The following is a 17,796-nucleotide window of genomic DNA, read 5'->3' as shown; positions in this document are numbered from 1 at the left end:
ACCTGTCCCCACAGTGTCCAGGCAGAACCCCACACCACACCTGTCCCTGCAGTGTCCGGGCAGAACCCCACACCACACCTGTCCCCACGGTGTCCGGGCAGAACCCGCACCACACCTGTCCCCACGGTGTCCGGGCAGAACCCGCACCACACCTGTCCCCACGGTGTCCGGGCAGAACCACCCACCACATCTGTCCCCGCGGTGTCTCGGCAAAACCCCGCACCACACCTGTCCCCGCGGTGTCCGGGCAGAACTACCCACCACACCTGTCCCCGCAGTGTCCGGGCAGAACCCCGCACCACACCTGTCCCCACGGTGTCCGGGCAGAACCACCCACCACACCTGTCCCCGCAGTGTCCGGGCAGAACCCGCACCACACCTGTCCCCGCGGTGTCCGGGCAGAACCACCCACCACACCTGTCCCCACAGTGTCCGGGCAGAACCACCCACCACACCTGTCCCCACAGTGTCCGGGCAGAACCACCCACCACACCTGTCCCCACGGTGTCCGGGCAGAACCACCCACCACACCTGTCCCCACGGTGTCCGGGCAGAACCACCCACCACACCTGTCCCCACAGTGTCCGGGCAGAACCCGCACCACACCTGTCCCCACAGTGTCCGGGCAGAACCACGCACCACACCTGTCCCCGCGGTGTCCGGGCAGAACCACCCACCACGCACCACACCTGTCCCCACGGTGTCCGGGCAGAACCACCCACCACACCTGTCCCCACGGTGTCCGGGCAGAACCACCCACCACCCACCACACCTGTCCCCACAGTGTCCGGGCAGAACCACCCACCACACCTGTCCCTGCAGTGTCCGGGCAGAACCCCGCATGCATCCCTCCGCGCACCATGCACCGCGCACCATGCACACCGCCGCAGAGTCCCCACACTGCGCACTGCTTGACCCGGGCCTCCCGCGTCCCTGCAGTCAGGACCCGCTCCCAGGACACCTTCCCCTCCTGCCCCTGGTCCCCTCGGTCTCCCGCGTCCCTGCAGTCAGGACCCGCTCCCGGGACACCTTCCCCTCCTGCCCCTGGTCCCCTCGGTCTCCCGCGTCCCTGCAGTCAGGACCTGCTCCTGGGACACCTTCCCCTCCTGCCCCTGGTCCCCTCGGTCTCCCGCGTCCCTGCAGTCAGGACCCGCTCCCGGGACACCTTCCCCTCCTGCCCCTGGTCCCCTCGGCCTCCCGTGATGCCTCCGCTTCCCCACAGCTCCTTGTCCCCCTTTGGGAAGGCAGAGCAGCGCGGTGTGGAGCAGGAGCCGGGGGCCACGGTTCCAGGTGGCCGCCCCCTCCTTGTTTGCTCGAAGAAGTCAGGCTAACACGTGGCCTTCAGGCGGTGTTGGGAACCGTTGTCTGCGTCGGAGCCGCAGGACGGGCAGCCCTTCTGCCTCACGCCGGCCACCGCACCCCGTGTGCGTGAGGTCAGCTGGGAGGTGCCGTGCACGCGCACCGAGGAAGAGGGGAGCTGCGAGCGCTCCTGGAAACCCGGGCGCGTCGGTTCCTGCAGGGGAGTCCTGGAAGATCCCTCTAAGTAGCTCTTTCTTCCTGAGTTCTTAAATCATTTTTACAAATATTCAAAGTGCGCTTTACTTAGGAAAGTGGGGTACACCTGCCACCCCTCAGTGTGTGATCAGAGCCACTGGAAGTTACGTGCTCAAGACAAATATTTGTTATGTTAATAATAGCCAACAATAAATAAATATTATCATGTGATTATGAAAGTGTTTATAATTTTTTTTTTTAAAGAAGGTGGATTACAGAGACAGAGGGAGAGCTCCCATCCACTGGTTCACTCCCCAAATGGCTTCAACAGCCAGGGCTGGGCCAAAGCCAGGAACCAGGACCTTTGTCTCCCTGGCTGCAGGGGCCAAGCACTTGGGCCATCTTCCGCTGCTTTCCCAGGCCATTAGCAGGGAGCCGGATTCTAACTGGTGCCCACATGGGATGCTGGCACAGCAGGTGGCATCGTCGACTGCTAGCTACAACGCCAGCCCCATTAGTATGTTCTAGAGTTAAAACCTGCTGCCTGGGGTCATTCTTTCCAGGGTTTCGGATTCCCCGGTGTGGATGAGGGCCTGGAAACAGAATCTGAACGTTTCACCGCCTGCGCTGACCCTGAGCTTCCAACACCTGATCCAGCTCCATGTGAGGGGCGTCACCGTGAGTCCCTAAGTAGAAAAGGACGCCTGGTACAGCGCTGCCCTCGCTCCACAGAGCCAGCACGGGAGGAGCCCCCAGCACTGGAACCCCTGAGCCATACCCTGCCTGGCGCACCTGCTGTGGGGCTGGAGCCCCCTGGGCCGTACCCCCCCTGGCGCACCTGCTGTGGGGCTGGAGCCCCTGGGCCGTACCCCGCCTGGCGCACCTGCTGTGGGGCTGGAGCCCCCTGGGCCGTACCCCACCTGGCGCACCTGCTGTGGGGCTGGAGCCCCTGGGCTGTACCCCACCTGGCGCACCTGCTGTGGGGCCGGAGCCCCCTGGGCCGTACCCCACCTGGCGCACCTGCTGTGGGGCCGGAGCCCCCTGGGCCGTACCCCACCTGGCGCACCTGCTGTGGGGCTGGAGCCCCCTGGGCCGTACCCCACCCGGCGCACCTGCTGTGGGGCCGGAGCCCCCTGTGCCGTACCCCACCCGGCGCACCTGCTGTGGGGCTGGAGCCCCTGGGCCGTACCCCACCCGGCGCACCTGCTGTGGGGCTGGAGCCCCCTGGGCCGTACCCCACCTGGCGCACCTGCTGTGGGGCTGGAGCCCCCTGGGCCGTACCCCGCCTGGCGCACCTGCTGTGGGGCCGGAGCCCCCTGGGCTGTACCCCGCCTGGCGCACCTGCTGTGGGGCTGGAGCCCCTGGGCTGTACCCCACCTGGCGCACCTGCTGTGGGGCTGGAGCCCCTGGGCCGTACCCCGCCTGGCGCACCTGCTGTGGGGCTGGAGCCCCCTGGGCTGTACCTTGCATGACGCACTGGCCTCCTGGGACGTCTACTGTCACAAAGGACAGAGCTTGCTTCTCCATCACTGGCCAATTCTGGATGATAAGACGTGGATCAATCTTTTCAGCTCTTAAGTTGTCCGGGTCCATCAAGAGTCAGTTTAATTCAAATCACCACAGCTGGCTAGCAGGGAGGCGCCTGTTTTCACTAAGGGTTTGTAGCACAGTCACGCCCGGTATCCGCGGTGGGATGGGTCCTGGGTGGCCCCGAGGGCACCAACATCTGGAAACGTACGGGTCCTCCTGTAAGACGAGCAATCTGCAGAGCGCCTGTGTCTGTCTGCGCGTTTCCACTCTTATTTTAAAGATTTATTTATGGGCCGGCGCCGTGGCTCAACAGGCTAATCCTCCGCCTTGCGGCGCCGGCACACCAGGTTCTAGTCCCGGTCGGGGCACTGATCCTGTCCCGGTTGCCCCTCTTCCAGGCCAGCTCTCTGCTGTGGCCAGGGAGTGCAGTGGAGGATGGCCCAAGTGTTTGGGCTCTGCACCCCATGGGAGACCAGGAGAAGCACCTGGCTCCTGCCATCGGAACAGCGCGGTGCGCCGGCCGCAGCGCGCTACCGCGGCGGCCATTAGAGGGTGAACCAACAGCAAAGGAAGACCTTTCTCTCTGTCTCTCTCTCTCACTGTCCACTCTGCCTGTCAAAAAAAAAATTAAAAAAAAAAAAAGATTTATTTATTTATTTATTTGAGAGGCACAGTTGCAGAGGGAGAGAGGGAGAGACAGAAGGCCTCCCATCCGCTGGTTCACTCCCCAGATGCCCGCAGCAGCTGGAGCTGGGCCGATCCAGAGCCAGGAGCCAGGTGCTTCTTCCAGGTCTCCCCACCTTCTGCTGCTGTCCCAGGTGCATTAGCCAGGAGCTGGATCAGAAGAGGAGCAGCCCAGACTCGAGCCAGCGCCCACAGGGGACGCCGGCACAGCAGGCAGAGGCTCAGCCCGCTACCCAACCCTTAGAATCACCTCTGGCTCGCTCACTCCGCGATGTTAGGGGAAGCCTGTACGTGTCCTGGACGGACACAATTTCCCCGGATGTCTCAGCCCACGGCTGCGTGGCTGTGGCCGCCCAAGCGTGTGCTACATCCCAGCCTGGACACATGCGTGGCAGGAGGCTTAGCTGCTGCGGACCAAGCCCAGAGCCCACAATGGAGACGCAGCCCCTGCCGCCCTCACCAGGGCCGAGGACCATGGGAGAGGGAAGGAGAGCGCCAGGGCCGAGCGGGCTGAGTGGCCGGTTTGTGCTGCAGCACCAGAGGAGCAGAGGGCTCGTCTGCCTGGGCTCAAGGGTGAAAGGGGAGCGGTAGGCACGGGAGGGGTGCGCCTGGCAGCTCGCGCCAGCTACGGCTCGGAGACAGGGTCAGGACCTGCAGAAAGCCCTCGGCCCCCGCCCACAGAGCACACGGCATCCTGGGAGCGTTTCCTCCACAGCCTAGAAAGGGCGTCCGCGCCCTGCACAAAGCAGCAGAGGTGCAGGCAGGTCCAGCCGTTAGGTGGCCGCTTCCCCGGCCGGAGCGCGGGCTCGAGGCCCAGCTGCACCACGTCCGAGCCGGCTCCCTGCTGCTGTGCACCCTGGGGGGCAGCAGGTGCCGGCTCCAGAGCACCCACACTGCACCCCAGCCTGCGCTCTGGGCTTCCGGCTTCAGCCTGGCCCGGCTCTGCTGTTGTGGCCGTGCGGAGCGTGCCCCGGGGACGACCACTCTCACGGTGCCTCTGCCTTTCAAATAGAATGTAGGCCAGTGAACTCCCACATAAAGAATTAGCAGGTCAGGCCGGCACCATGGCTTAACAGGCTAATCCTCCGCCTTGTGGCGCCGGCACACCGGGTTCTAGTCCCGGTCGGGGCGCCGGATTCTGTCCCGGTTGCCCCTCTTCCAGGCCAGCTCTCTGCTGTGGCCAGGGAGTGCAGTGGAGGATGGCCCAAGTGCGTGGGCCCTGCACCCCATGGGAGACCAGGAGAAGCACCTGGCTCCTGGCTTCGGATCAGCGCGGTGCGCCGGCCACAGTGGCCATTGGAGGGTGAAAAAATGGCAAAAAGGAAGACCTTCCTCTCTGTCTCTCTCTCTCACTATCCACTCTGCCTGTCAAAAAAAAAAAAAAAGAATTAGCAGGTCAGCATGCCCGGCAGCCGGCGTGACCACAAGGGAACAGAGCAGGAACCAGGAGTCTGAACAAAGCAAAGAGGAAACCGATTCGTGCAGCGGCTCCGGAGACCGTGGCGCAGTCAAGGCGGCCTGTCCGTAACCTCCACTGTGTTCCGCCGGCTCCTTAGTGACAAGACCCCCGGACCGTCTACGGCGCTCCTGAGCAGCGTGCCTTGAGCTCAGAAAAATGCACTGAACGGCTCGAGGGCCCGGCCGCCTCTGATTGCCCACAGAGAGAAGGAAGGACCCTCCAGAGAGGGGGCGCGGACAGACCACCAGCCCTGCTCCGCTCCCCTCCTGCCACTCACGGGTTCCCGCGGGCACAGAGCCAGGACCTCGGGCTCTGTGGACTCACTGAGATCAGAACCCTGTTCCAGTGCCGGCCTCCCCTCTCCCCAGCGAGGCGGCCGTGGGCAGGGGTGGCGCCCACACACCCGGAGCTCTGGCTGAGAGGCCCCGAGACCCATGGGAGCTGCCGCCCGCCCGCGGCGGGAGAGGGCAAAGGGTCACGGAAGACGCACGCTGTGAAAAATCCCCAAGAATTTTTGCCCCGAAGTAAACTTATCTTCAATTTTTTTTTTGACAGGCAGAGTGGACAGTGAGAGAGAGAGACAGAGAGAAAGGTCTTCCTTTGCCGCTGGTTCACCCCCCAGTGGCCACTGCGGCCGGCGCACCGCGCTGATCCCAAGGCAGGAGCCGGGTGCTTTTGAAATACGCTCATGTCCGCTGGAAATGCCAGACCGGCACCACAGGGAGCTTTAGCACGGCCTCCCCCTCCCCCTCCCCCTCCCCCTCCCCCTCCTGTTCCTGGCAAACCAGCCACTGGGCCCAGTCCAAATCCGTTCTCCCGTCCGTGCCCTCGGGCCAGAGCTGTGCGAGGCGTCAGACCTGCTGCTTCGGGCATCTGTGAGCAAAGGCCAGCGCTGGGACCAGGGGGCCTCAGGGCAGCCGGACACGGCCCAGGCGCCCCAGACCTGAAAAGCAACGCAGTGGGAATTTGTAGACAGGAGCCAGGGGCCACGACGGTGAAGGAGCAGCCAGCTCCGCACGTCTGGCCCTGTCCCATCCGCATGGCTGTGGTCACTGCAGCCACCCTCTGTGCCCTGACACACTGGGCCTGCTGGAGCCCAGCCCTGTCCTGACCGCCGGGAGCCGGGGCCTCCGGGCGGGCTCCTGCACAGAAGCCCCAGCCCTGGGCTGGCGGGGCGGGCGCCTGCGGCTGAACTTGAGGGGCACTCGTCCACGGTGCCAGTGGTGGGGAGCGATCCTGCCACATTTTTTGTCCCAAACATGGAGATCCACGCGTCCAGGATAAATAAAGGTGACGCTCGGAGAAGACGGCTGGAGTCTGGTCCCCAAGCCGTCAGGACAGGGGTGCCTCCCACCCGCTGCTTCCGTGACGGCCCCTTGGCACCACGTGTTTGTCCAGGGCGGGGCCGGGAAGGCGGACAGTCGCCCGCACGCGCTGAGGACTCAGCCCTGGGCTCTGGACGGGACCCAGAGGTGACCTCACCTGCCCGGAGTGACTCAGCTGCCTGCTCACCTGGGCCTGTGACTAACGTGCGGATTCCAGACTCCACACGGGCCTGGGGTAGATACGTTAGGTCTTGTCCTGGCAAACTTCCCCAGGAGTGAACGTCGGGAGGAAGGAGAACCCAGGCTCAGGACGTCCCAGCGCTGCGGCCGCCTGCCCGATGTCCCCAGGAACACGACTGAATGACGTCCCAGGGGGACGGGGCGGCGCCCACCCGAGACCCCCAGGGCACGGCCACATTCCTGCCTCCTGCACACTTGGCAGACAGCGGAGCCTGTATTTTACCAAGTTTATCCCTCGGGGGAAAGGAGCATATTTAAGCCTCTTCACCATGTTACACATTTGGGGCCAGGGCGTGGCACAGAAGTGCAGCAGGGTAAGCCACCGCCTGCAGGGCCAGCATCCCATATGGGCGCCGGATCGAGACCCGGCTGCTCCACCTCTGATCCAGTTCCTGTTGTGGCCTGGGAAAGCAGTAGAAAATGGCCCAAGTGCTTGGGACCCTGCACCCGTGTGGGCGACCTGGAAGAAGCTCCTGGCTCCTGGCTTCAGCCTGGCCCAGCCCCAGCCGTTGAAGCCATTTGGAGAGTGAACCAGTGGATAGAAATTTTTTCTCTGTCTCTCCTTCTCTAATTCTGATTTTCAAATAAATAAATAAATCTTTAAAAAATGTTATATACTAGATATTTTATATAGGGTACATTCTCAATTCTGTTATTATTTTTTTTAAGATCTGCTTTATTTATTTGAAAGGCAGAGTGACAGAGAGCGAGAGGCAAAGGGAGAGAGATCTTTCATCCACTGGCTGACTCCCGATTTTGTTATTTAAAGGGAGAGAGATCTTTCATGCACTGGCTGACTCCCGATTTTGTTATTTAAAAGGAACACTGCGGAAGGTCCAGCAAGCTGGGAAGCCTCAACCGAGGTGCCAGGGGCCACAGGGCTCTCACGGTTCCCATGTGGCACAGTGGCACAGGGTGAGCGCGGCGGCCGCCATGAAGGCGTTCACGGTAGTTTTGCTGAGAACCCAAAATGCATTTCAAGATCACTTTTAATTTTAAAGCCTCTAACGATGTATTTAATTTGATCTGAGAGAGAGCACTCCCAACCACTGGTTCACTCCCCAGCGCCCGCGATGACCAGGACCAAAGCCGGAGCCAGGAACTCAACCCAGGTCTCCCCATGCTGGCCGTGTCCAGTGTGGAGACGCGGAAATGGAAGGACAGCTCGCCCCAGTCCCACAGCGCGAGTGACAGGGCCAGATCCGAGCTCAGGCCACCATAGCAGAAGCTGGGGCGGGGGGTGACACAGTCCCAGGAATCCTCTCCGCCAGTGCTGGGGCGGGCAGAGGCCTGGGTAGTGACGGATCCACCGTCCCCTGCGTGCGCCCTGGGGACCCCCAAGCTCTGCTGTCCCCCAGGCTCCTCCTGCCCTTTGTCAGTGTCCGCCCCCGCCGCCCCCCAGCCTCCCGGGATCCTGCCCCCGCCCCCCCCCCCAGCCTCCCGGGGTCCTGCCCCCGCTCCCCCCAGCCTCCTCTCCCGTCCTCAGGCCCCAGGGGCGTCATGTGGAATGCACACCACACCCCCCCAGCTGGACTCCTCCTCCTAGTTCCCCTACTGTTCTCCGACCCCAGGCCCGTGGGATCAGCAGTCTTCCAACCTTGTCGTCCTAACCTTCCCGAGATCCGCTCTGCCCGCGGCTTCCCCAGCACCAGAGGCACCTCTCACGTGGACGGCGGCACCAGGCCCTGCTGGACTCCAGCGAGGGACCTTCTAAACCACGATTCCACTCACGCCCACCCCGGTCTGCAAAGCATCCCCTCTCCACAGGCCACAGGGCACCGCCCAGCACGAGCCCAGCACCGGGCCTTGCCCCTCCCCTCACACCACCTCCTCCACCACAGCTGCCCGGCAGCCACAGGGCACAGCCCGTGCCCAGCCAGAGCTGCTGAGGGAGCCCCGATCTCCGGTGTCCGAGCTCAGGGGCCCCCGGCCGCTGGCTTCCAACTTGAAGGAAGCGGGGTTTTAAGGCGCTTTATCAGTCTTCCCTCCTGCGGCGACTCCACAGGGCTGCCGCATCCCACTGCCGTGGCCCAGCAGGTGGAGACGCGGACTCCGGGTGGCTGCGGAGCCTGGAAGTTTCCAAGAAGGCACCAGCGAGGGAACAGCCAATCCCCGAGGCCAGGCCAGCTGATCAGACCACACGTACGACCACACGTACGACCACGGGAAGCGACACCCCTGCCCGGGGCTCCCCGAACATGTGCAGCCCCCAGGACCCTTGGCTGCCAATGGGGTCCAACACGTCACAGCGTCCAGCAGCGGGCAGCAGCGTGCACAGTCACTGACCCCCAGCACGCATGCCCAAGCTGGCCCGCCCTTGCACAGGGAGCCGAGGTGCCCGGCAGGCTGAGCTGGCCGGACGGCGGGCAGCAGGCTGCACGTTCAGTGGGCCAGGCACCAATGTGCAGCCGTGGCCACCTCCAAGGCTAAAGGTTTGTTTCCGTCCCTTGTTATTTTATCGCAGGGACCCAAGCGTCCAGGCCCAGAAGCCGGGCTGTCTGCCCATAGTGGCCGCCTGAGCACCTGGCCACGGACGACTCCTTCCTTGCTCACACTGGCTACTCTCGTGGTGTTGGGCTGCTTCCCACTGGCCAGGGACAACTCGGACCAACCCCGAGGGAACCACCGACAGGACCACACCTGGTTTTCATATGTGTGTTTTTTACTATTTTCTCAAACTGGCATATGTAAGCACACGTGACGTATGATGCGTTCACACACAGTGAACCAGTGACAGTGGCAAAGCGAAAGAACACACGGGAAACCTCGCCCGTGTCCTGTGCCTGCACGCCTGGGGCCTGGGGCCCACACGGGAAACCTCTCCCGTGTCCTGAGCCTGCACGCCTGGGGCCTGGGGCCCACACCTGACCCCTCGCTGGTGTTCAGGAACGGTGGCGTGGACGCAGGTTGGTTCCGAGGCCGTGGGAGACGGGACCCCAACAGCGCTCATCCCAGGGCGGCCCCCAGCCGCACCGCCACACACACAGTGTCGGAAGCAGGTGCACACAGGCATCACCTCACGCTCACAAAGGCACACGTGTGGGACTATGTGGCTCTTGGCCCGGGACCGTGGAGACGACCGTGGAAAAGCCATCGAGGCCAGAGCAACGTAAACACGAAAGTCCAGCGCCATTCTGAGGGCAGGGATCCCCGGTAGCCGTGGCAGGACGGACGGCCACTGTGTGTGGTCCCTGCCGCCCGGCATACAGCCAGCAGCCAGGCTCCCAGAGTGTTCTGTGTACATGATCCTGGCTTCTGGGGACACCAGGTGCAACCACGGCCTCGCGTGGCAGTGCCACGGGGGGAATGCCACGTGGAGACCGGCACTGCCAGTCTCTCAGAGCCGCAGAAGCGTGATACGAGGGGTCCTGGGTTCAGTCGCAGGACACAGTCGCGTCCCCCCAAATCCCTGAGCCAAACACACACTGAGAACGCCCTCGCCAGCGTGGCGCCCTGACACGGGGCATGGGTGGAGGAGGGAGAGCAGGGAGGAGCAGGTGAGGTGCAGAAGACCCTGGCTGGCACCTGGCGGCCTCGCTTAAAGCTCCGGCCGCCCACGGGTATCTCCTTTGCACTCACTTCTGCAGGCTGAGGGCCAGGAGGGGGCACCAAGGAGGTCGGGACCACCGGGGTCCTCAGAGGGCCAGGGCCTGGCCGCTCACCTGCCCAGGGGCCACTCTCCCACCCAGGGGGCTCTCACCTGCCCACTCTCCTGCCCGCGGCCCTCACCTGCCCACCTGACTGCAGCCACTCACCTGCCCCGGGCCCTCATCTGCCCCGGGCTCCCCCCTGCCCCAGGCTCTCACCTGCCTCAGGCTCCCCCCTGCCCACGCCCTCACCTGCCCACCTGACTGCAGCTGATCACCTGCCCCCGGGCTCTCATCTGCCCCAGGGGCCCGATCACCTGCCCCGGGCTCTCACCTGCCCCGGGGCCACTCACCTGCCCCAGGCTCTCACCTGCCCACTCTCCTGCCCGCGGCCCTCACCTGCCCACCTGACTGCAGCCACTCACCTGCCCCGGGCTCCCCCCTGCCCCGGGCTCCCCCCTGCCCACTCTCCTGCCCGCGGCCCTCACCTGCCCACCTGACTGCAGCCACTCACCTGCCCTGGGCTCCCCCCTGCCCCGGGCTCCCCCCTGCCCCAGGAACCCGCTCACCTGCCCTGGGCTCCCCCCTGCCCCGGGCTCTCACCTGCCCGGGACCACTCACCTGCCCCAGGGGCCACTCACCTGCCCCGGGCTCCCCCCTGCCCACTCTCCTGCCCGCGGCCCTCACCTGCCCACCTGACTGCAGCTAATCACCTGCCCCGGGCTCTCACCTGCCCCGGGCTCTCACCTGCCCCGGGCTCCCCCCTGCCCACTCTCCTGCCCACGGCCCTCACCTGCCCACCTGACTGCAGCCGATCACCTGCCCCAGGCTCTCATCTGCCCCAGGGGCCCGATCACCTGCCCCGGGCTCTCACCTGCCCCGGGGTCACTCACCTGCCCCGGGCTCTCACCTGCCTCAGGCTCCCCCCTGCCCCGGGCTCTCACCTGCCCCGGGCTCCCCCCTGCCCACTCTCCTGCCCACGGCCCTCACCTGCCCACCTGACTGCAGCCACTCACCTGCCCCGGCTCCCCCCTGCCCCGGCTCCCCCCTGCCCCGGCTCCCCCTGCCCCGAGCTCCCCCTGCCCTGGGCTCTCACCTGCCCCAGGGGCCGCTCACCTGCCCCGGGCCCCCCCTGCCCCGGGCTCTCACCTGCCCCGGCTCCCCCCTGCCCCGGCTCCCCCCTGCCCCGGCTCCCCTGCCCTGGCTCTCACCTGCGCTCCCCGAGGCGGCGCGGGCTGCGGGCAGCAGCGCGAGGCACAGGCAGAGGTGCAGCCAGAGGGCGGGCATGGCCGCGCTCCGTGCGCTCCCTCCGCGGCGCCTCCTCTCCCCCGTCAGCTGGTTTTATCGGCGCCTCGGCCTGACTCAGTCCGGACAGGAAGACGGCCGCGTTCCAGTGACTCACACACCTGTGGGCGAGGCGCGGCCCAGCCTCCGGCGGGGCGGGCTCAAGCGGCGAGGGCGGCACCTGCGCGCCGCCGCCCCCTCTGCGGGTGGTCCCGGTCCGCACCGCCGCGGTCCCCCCGCCGGCCGGCCCAGAACCCGCGGGGGAGCGCCTGGGGGTGCTGCGGGGGTGCAACCCCCCGCCCCCAGCCGCGCGGCCCCAGCGCCGCCCTCTCCGCCCCACCCTCCCTGGCCGGCGACTTCCGGCTCACCTGGGCTTGCGGCCTGGGCCGCCCCCTGCGCCCCCCACAGTCTCTGGACTCCCCAGAGAAAGGGGGCGGGAGCTGGTGCCCCGCCCCTGCTCGGCCCCAGTGCGGAGGCCGAGGGGGAGACCTGGGAAGTCCCACCCGGGCCTCCCTCCCGGGCCAGCAAGGCCTCCAGACGGGGCTGTGGCCGGCCAGGGGCACGGGGACCTGCTCCCAGACGGCGGGGATTTCCATGCCGCCCCCACGCCCGGACACCGCCCAGGCGTCTGCGGCCGAGGACGGGAGCTGCAGCGCCTGCACCCCAGGCTCTGCCCAGAATCCCGCCCAGGCCACGCAGAGGCCGCTCCCGGAGGCCGGGGCCAGCTCCTGCGGGGTTCTGCTCGCTGTGGGGCCTGAGCCGGTCCCCTGCAGAACAGGGGCTGGGGGTGACCTGCACAGGGTGCCGTCGGCCACCACAGCGCTAGTGCTGGGGTCTGCCATCGTCCTGGGACATGAGAAGAGCAAGCACACGGAGTCCTGGCCGGGGGCCAGCTGTCGTGGCACGCCACGGAACAGCCACTTGAGTCCGGCTGCTCCGCATCCAGTCCAGCTCCCTGGGAAGGCAGTGGAAGATGGCCCAAGTGCCTGGCCCCTGTACCTGCATGGGAGACGCGGATGGAGTTCTGGGCTCCTGGATTGGCCTGGCCCAGCCCGGGCCATTGTGGTCACTTGGGGAGTGAACCAACGGGATGCAAGATCTCTCTCTCTCTCTCTCTCTCTGTAACTCTGCCTTTCAAATAAACTAATTAATTATTAAAAAGCGAGTCCCTTAGACACATGAACGTCTTCATCCAGACAACCCTGTGGACCGCGGGCCCCAGTCACGTCCCCACTCTACAGCTGAGACCACGCGGTCACAGAGAGCACCCACGCTCAAAGGGGCAAGGCAGGGTCTCAGAGCCGGGCAGCCCGGCCCTCGGCCACAGGCTCTCTGTGGGTGACTTGGCACAGACGGGTCGCATGCTGCACGCCCAGGTTGTCTATCTGCAAACACCCCCTGAGCCCCGGGCTGGAGCAGCAGGTGGGCAGCAGGAGCCCCCGCCCCGGCCAGCAGCAGCCATCTGTGTGTGGACAAAACACGTCCAGCGGGCACCGTCCTGCTTTCCTGTCCCTACCTCCTGCTCCCTCCCCGTGGCCTCCTCACCTCCAAGCAGCCCCCACCCCGCTCCCTGCTCAGGGCCGCATCCCGCCCTGTGCCTCTGAGAAGCTTCCAGGGCCTGGCAGTGTCCTTAGCTTCCTCCGAGCCTCTGTGTCTCCATCTGTGAAATGGGCCAACAGAACTCTTACCTAGCAGAGCAGATGGGGAAATACACAGGTTAGGACCCATCTGGAGCCCGGGACGCACCAGGCGATGGTGGCTGTGAGAGCTGTTGCTGTTCTCGCTAAGCCTCCGTCAGCTGCGCTGGCTGGAATCGGTAAAACAGCACAGGATGGGAGGTCTGCGCCACGTCTTTCTTTCTTTCTTTCTTTCTTTTTTTTTTTTAATTATTTAGTATTTATCTTGAAGGCAGAGTGACAGAGAAGGACAGAGATCTTTCTTCCGGGGGTTCACTCTCCAGACACGGGCCAGGAGCCAGGAGCTCCATCAAGGTCTCCCCAGCGCCGGGATTGGAGGCGCGGGGCGGCCAGGACTCACCCCGGGATTGGAGGCGCGGGGCGGCCAGGACTCACCCCGGGATTGGAGGCGCGGGGCAGCCAGGACTCACCCGGGGACTGCCGGGAGAGGCCAGGGGTCCCTGCACCACGCTGCCGGCCCCGCCCCTGCTCCAGCGCTCCCGCTGACTGGTTATTTAATCATAGCGTGAAGCTTCTGGGAAACTTGGCCTAATCGGGCTCGTGTCCGGTTCCTGGTGTTTACTGGGTGTGTGTGTGTGTGTGTGTGTGTGTTAATGGGTTTGCATTTTTACTGCGTTTTGGGTATTTACTTCAGGTTTGGGGTTTTGTGGTTCAGGTGGAGGTAAGATGGAGTCAGTGTATTCCTATGACCAACTTCTCACCTGCTTTAAAACATCAGCCAACACCTCCGTGCCTTCCTATGCGACCCCAGTCCCTCTTTCCTCCCCACATCTGGGCATCGGTCCAGCGCTGCCACTCAGCAGGACAGAGGGACAAACCCAAGTGCAGAGCACGGGCACCCGCGGGCCCTGCGCCCAGTCGAAGACCAAGGACCGGGTTCTAGGCAGCTCCCTCTGTGTGCAGTTCAGAAAGGGGGGCCACGTGGGGCAGCGGGGGACCACGTGGGGGGCGGGGGCGGGGGGCTGGGCCGGGGGCGGCTCTGCCCTGTGAGGTGAGTCTGAACCTTAGTGGGGCCGAGGAATCAAACGTCCACTGAAAGTGACCGAGGCGGCCCCGGATCAGGCACCCCTCAGTGGACGCTCAGCACGGGGAACTTTCCTGAAACTGTGTCTGCTACTTCGGCAGTGCTCGGGTCAAGTCGTGGCCACGGCTCCAGGGCGCCGCGGGCCACTCAGCACACCACCCCAGGGCCTGCACTGCCCGTCCCAGAGTGCCTGGGCCCCGCACCCCGGGGAGACCTGGAGGAAGCTCCTGGCTCCTGGTTTCAGCCTGGCCCAGCCCCGGCTGTTGAAGCCATCTGGGGAGTGAACCAGCAGGTGGAAGTTGTGTGTGTGTGTGTGTGTCCACGTGCGTGCTCCTCTTGCCCTCGCTGTAACTCCGCCTGTAAAATACGTCGTAAAATACATCAGTAAGTAAGCCTCCGTGCATGACCCCCCTCCGGGGAGTGGTCTGCTCTGGGAATTTGGAAAAGGCAAGAATCGTGTGCAGGAAGTCAGCCCTGGGGCCCAGCTTCCTGTGGGCGTGGCCCTGGAGGCCCTGGAAGTCCCCCCACCCCGTCCTGGGTCCTGGGGTTGGCAGCCTCACTCCCAGAGCTCGCGTCAGTCACGTCACAGCACTGTCGCTGTCCCCCACCCCCGCCCCGGCAGTGACAAGGGAGCGTGGGGTTTTGCTGTGACCCCTCATTGCCTGAGTTAACTTCTGATGGCAGGCTGCCCCTCCCACACCCCGCCCTCCACACCCTCCCAGACGCTGGGGAGCCCCTCGGGCTCCGGGAACATTCCCTGCAAAAACACGCCTGGAGCGCCCTTTGTTCTGGAGATGCCCATACATGGCGAGCAGGAGCCTCGGCTGCGCAGGTCCCTGTGCCGCCCGGTGAGGCCGCGGCCTCCACAGCCGGAGCTGAGTAACGGCGCCGTGGCCGGTGACACACCTGGGCCGGGAGGGAGGGGGAGCCGCACCCACGGAGCAGGCACTGCCGTCCTCTCTCGAGTGGCCGCGGAGCTCCCCAGGGACAAAGCAGCTGGAGAGCAAGGGGAGTGGGCCGGGAGGGGGACAAAGGACAAGGGACGCAGGCCCAGCCACCCTACCCGAACCCCGGGTGCCCAGGTGTGAGCGCACACATAGGAGCTCCCTGCGGGGCCACGGACACTGGTGTCCCCCCGGCTGCCCGGGTCCCCCTCCGACCGCAGGAGTCCCTCACCTTGGGAAGGCGGGAGCGACAGGAGGGTGCTGTGCTGCCGCCCTCGGGGCGGGGTGGGGTGGGGGAACCTGTATCCATCACTCAGCCGGGACCGGAGGGCTCTCTGCTCAGATCCCGTCCTCTGCCCCAGGGGGCACACGCTGGCCGCATGTGAAGTCTAACCGAAATTCTGACAACTCCAGTACCCACAGCCCCTGCCTGGAGGCTGTGGGCTGACCCCCCAGCAGGGACCACAGGGCTGACCCCCAGCAGAGGCCGTGGGCTGACCCCCCAGCTGGGGCCACAGGGCTGACCCCCAGCAGGGGCCACGGTGCTGACCCCCAGCAGAGGCCATGGGCTGACCCCCAGCAGGGGCCACGGGGCTGACCCCCAGCAGAGGCCATGGGCTGACCCCCAGCAGAGGCCATGGGCTGACCCCCAGCAGGGGCCACGGTGCTGACCCCCAGCAGAGGCCATGGGCTGACCCCCCAGCAGGGGCCACAGGGCTGACCCCCACCCCCCCAGCAGGGGCCATGGGGCTGACCACCACAGCAGGGGCCAGGACTGACCCCCCCAGCAGGGGCCACGGGGCTGACCCCCAGCAGAGGCCATGGGCTGACCCCCAGCAGGGGCCACGGGGCTGACCCCCAGCAGAGGCCATGGGCTGACCCCCCAGCAGGGGCCATGGGCTGACCCCCCAGCTGGAGCCACAGGGCTGACCCCCAGCAGAGGCCATGGGCTGACCCCCCAGCTGGGGCCACAGGGATGACCCCCAACAGGGGCCACAGGGCTTACCCACCCTAGTAGAGGCCACGGGCTGACTTCCACAGCAGGGTCCACAGGCCAAGCCCACCCCCCAGCACAGGCCACGGGGCTGACCCCCTCAGCAGGGGCCAGGACTGACCCCCCCAGCAGGGGCCACGGGGCTGACCCCCCAGCAGGGGCCAGGACTGACCCCCCCAGGGCGGCTCCCTCCCAAGTGCCCGCCTGCTCCCGTCTCCCGCCCTCACCATGATGACAGCGGTGGCCCCTGTGGCAGGAGCCCGCCTTCCCCAGTGAAGGGACGCGGGTGGAAGCTGCACTAAGAGGGGGCCTGGTGCCGCCCCCCCCCCCCCCAGCCGCCCGGCCCCCCTGAGGCCTCCCAGCGGAGTTGTCACAGAGCCCGGGGCTCTGCTTCTCTAGGATTTTCACAGAAATCCCCAAATACCCTGGCGGGTCTGTGGGAAGACGGCCCAGGGGTCAGCTGGGGCGGGAGCTACAACCCCGCAGAGCCCCGCCTCGCTGCGCTGGGTGCAGGCGCGGACCCAGCAGGAGCCCTCGGGCCGCCTCAGACCCCACCAACCGACAGCACCTTGTCCCAACCTCGAGCTGGCCTGCGTGCCAGGGCTGGGCATCCCGCTGTCCTGGGAGTCGCCCCCCACCCAAGTCCGCAAGGCCCTCCCCGCGGCCTGTGTGACGGGCTGGGAGCACAGCCCTGGCCACAGCAGAGCACGGCGGCCTGGTTTTGCCATAGAATTGCTTGTGCCTCAGGTAAACGCACGACAGATGACACAGGTGCTGACACTCCACAGACACACACTGCACACACACGCACACGCTCACACACGCGTACACGCACACTCACGCGCGTACACGCACACGCGTACATGCACTCACACGCGCACACGCTCACACACACGTGTACACACACTCACATGCGTACACGCTCACACACGCATGCACGCAGGTGCACATGTCACATACCCATGCTCACTCCTGCATACACGTGATGCTTGCACAGTGCACATTCATGCACACGCAGTGCTCGCATGTGCACACACATACACTCACACATGCACATGTCTATCTCTCGGGCTCCGGGTGCAGATTCTTGGTCCCCCTGGTTGGGGTGTGGTCTGGCTGGTCGCCTGCCGGCCCCCATTCCACTCTCTGGGATTCCCAAGGAGAGGGCAGTTCTAAGCCCGAGGCTCTCCGGGGTCGCGGGAGAGACCGCCCCGGCGGAGCTCAGCCTCACGGCGGCCGTCCACTTTCCAGAGGACTCTGAGTCCTGCAAGGGCATCTGTTTGCATACAAGCTGGTTTAGGGCACTTCCCTTCAGACGCAGACCCTGTCTAACCAGTGCACCTGGTGGTCTCCTCTCCGGCGGGGCTCAGGCCAGCGCCCCCACCCTGGCCCGGCCCCACCAGCAGGGGCACCGGCAAGGAGCCGGGCGCAGGGCGCACCGCTGACTTCACCTTCAACGCTCGAAAGCGTCTACAATACCTTGGTGCTTTCTGGTCAGCACAGTGTGGAATTCTCCATGAACAACCACCCCTTT

At 65.5% G+C, this 17,796-nt stretch overlaps 1 protein-coding gene across 2 annotated transcripts in view; it reads right to left on the bottom strand.

Moving 5' to 3' along the window:
* LAMC2 (laminin subunit gamma 2) overlaps window positions 1-11,693 on the bottom strand; it is a 48,278-nt gene extending 36,585 nt beyond the window's left edge. For both annotated transcript variants that reach the window (XM_062211474.1, XM_062211475.1), the window contains exon 1: window positions 11,531-11,693. In XM_062211474.1, coding sequence (XP_062067458.1) covers window positions 11,531-11,606 — 76 coding nt within the window. In that variant the 5' untranslated portion in view covers window positions 11,607-11,693. The remainder of the gene's footprint in view (window positions 1-11,530) is intronic.
* Between the last annotated feature and the right edge of the window lie 6,103 nt (window positions 11,694-17,796).

The sequence above is a fragment of the Lepus europaeus genome, chromosome 14 (assembly GCF_033115175.1).
Source record: "Lepus europaeus isolate LE1 chromosome 14, mLepTim1.pri, whole genome shotgun sequence".
In the NCBI taxonomy this organism is placed as follows: Eukaryota; Metazoa; Chordata; class Mammalia; order Lagomorpha; family Leporidae; genus Lepus; species Lepus europaeus.
This window is presented reverse-complemented; position numbering and strand designations above follow the sequence as displayed.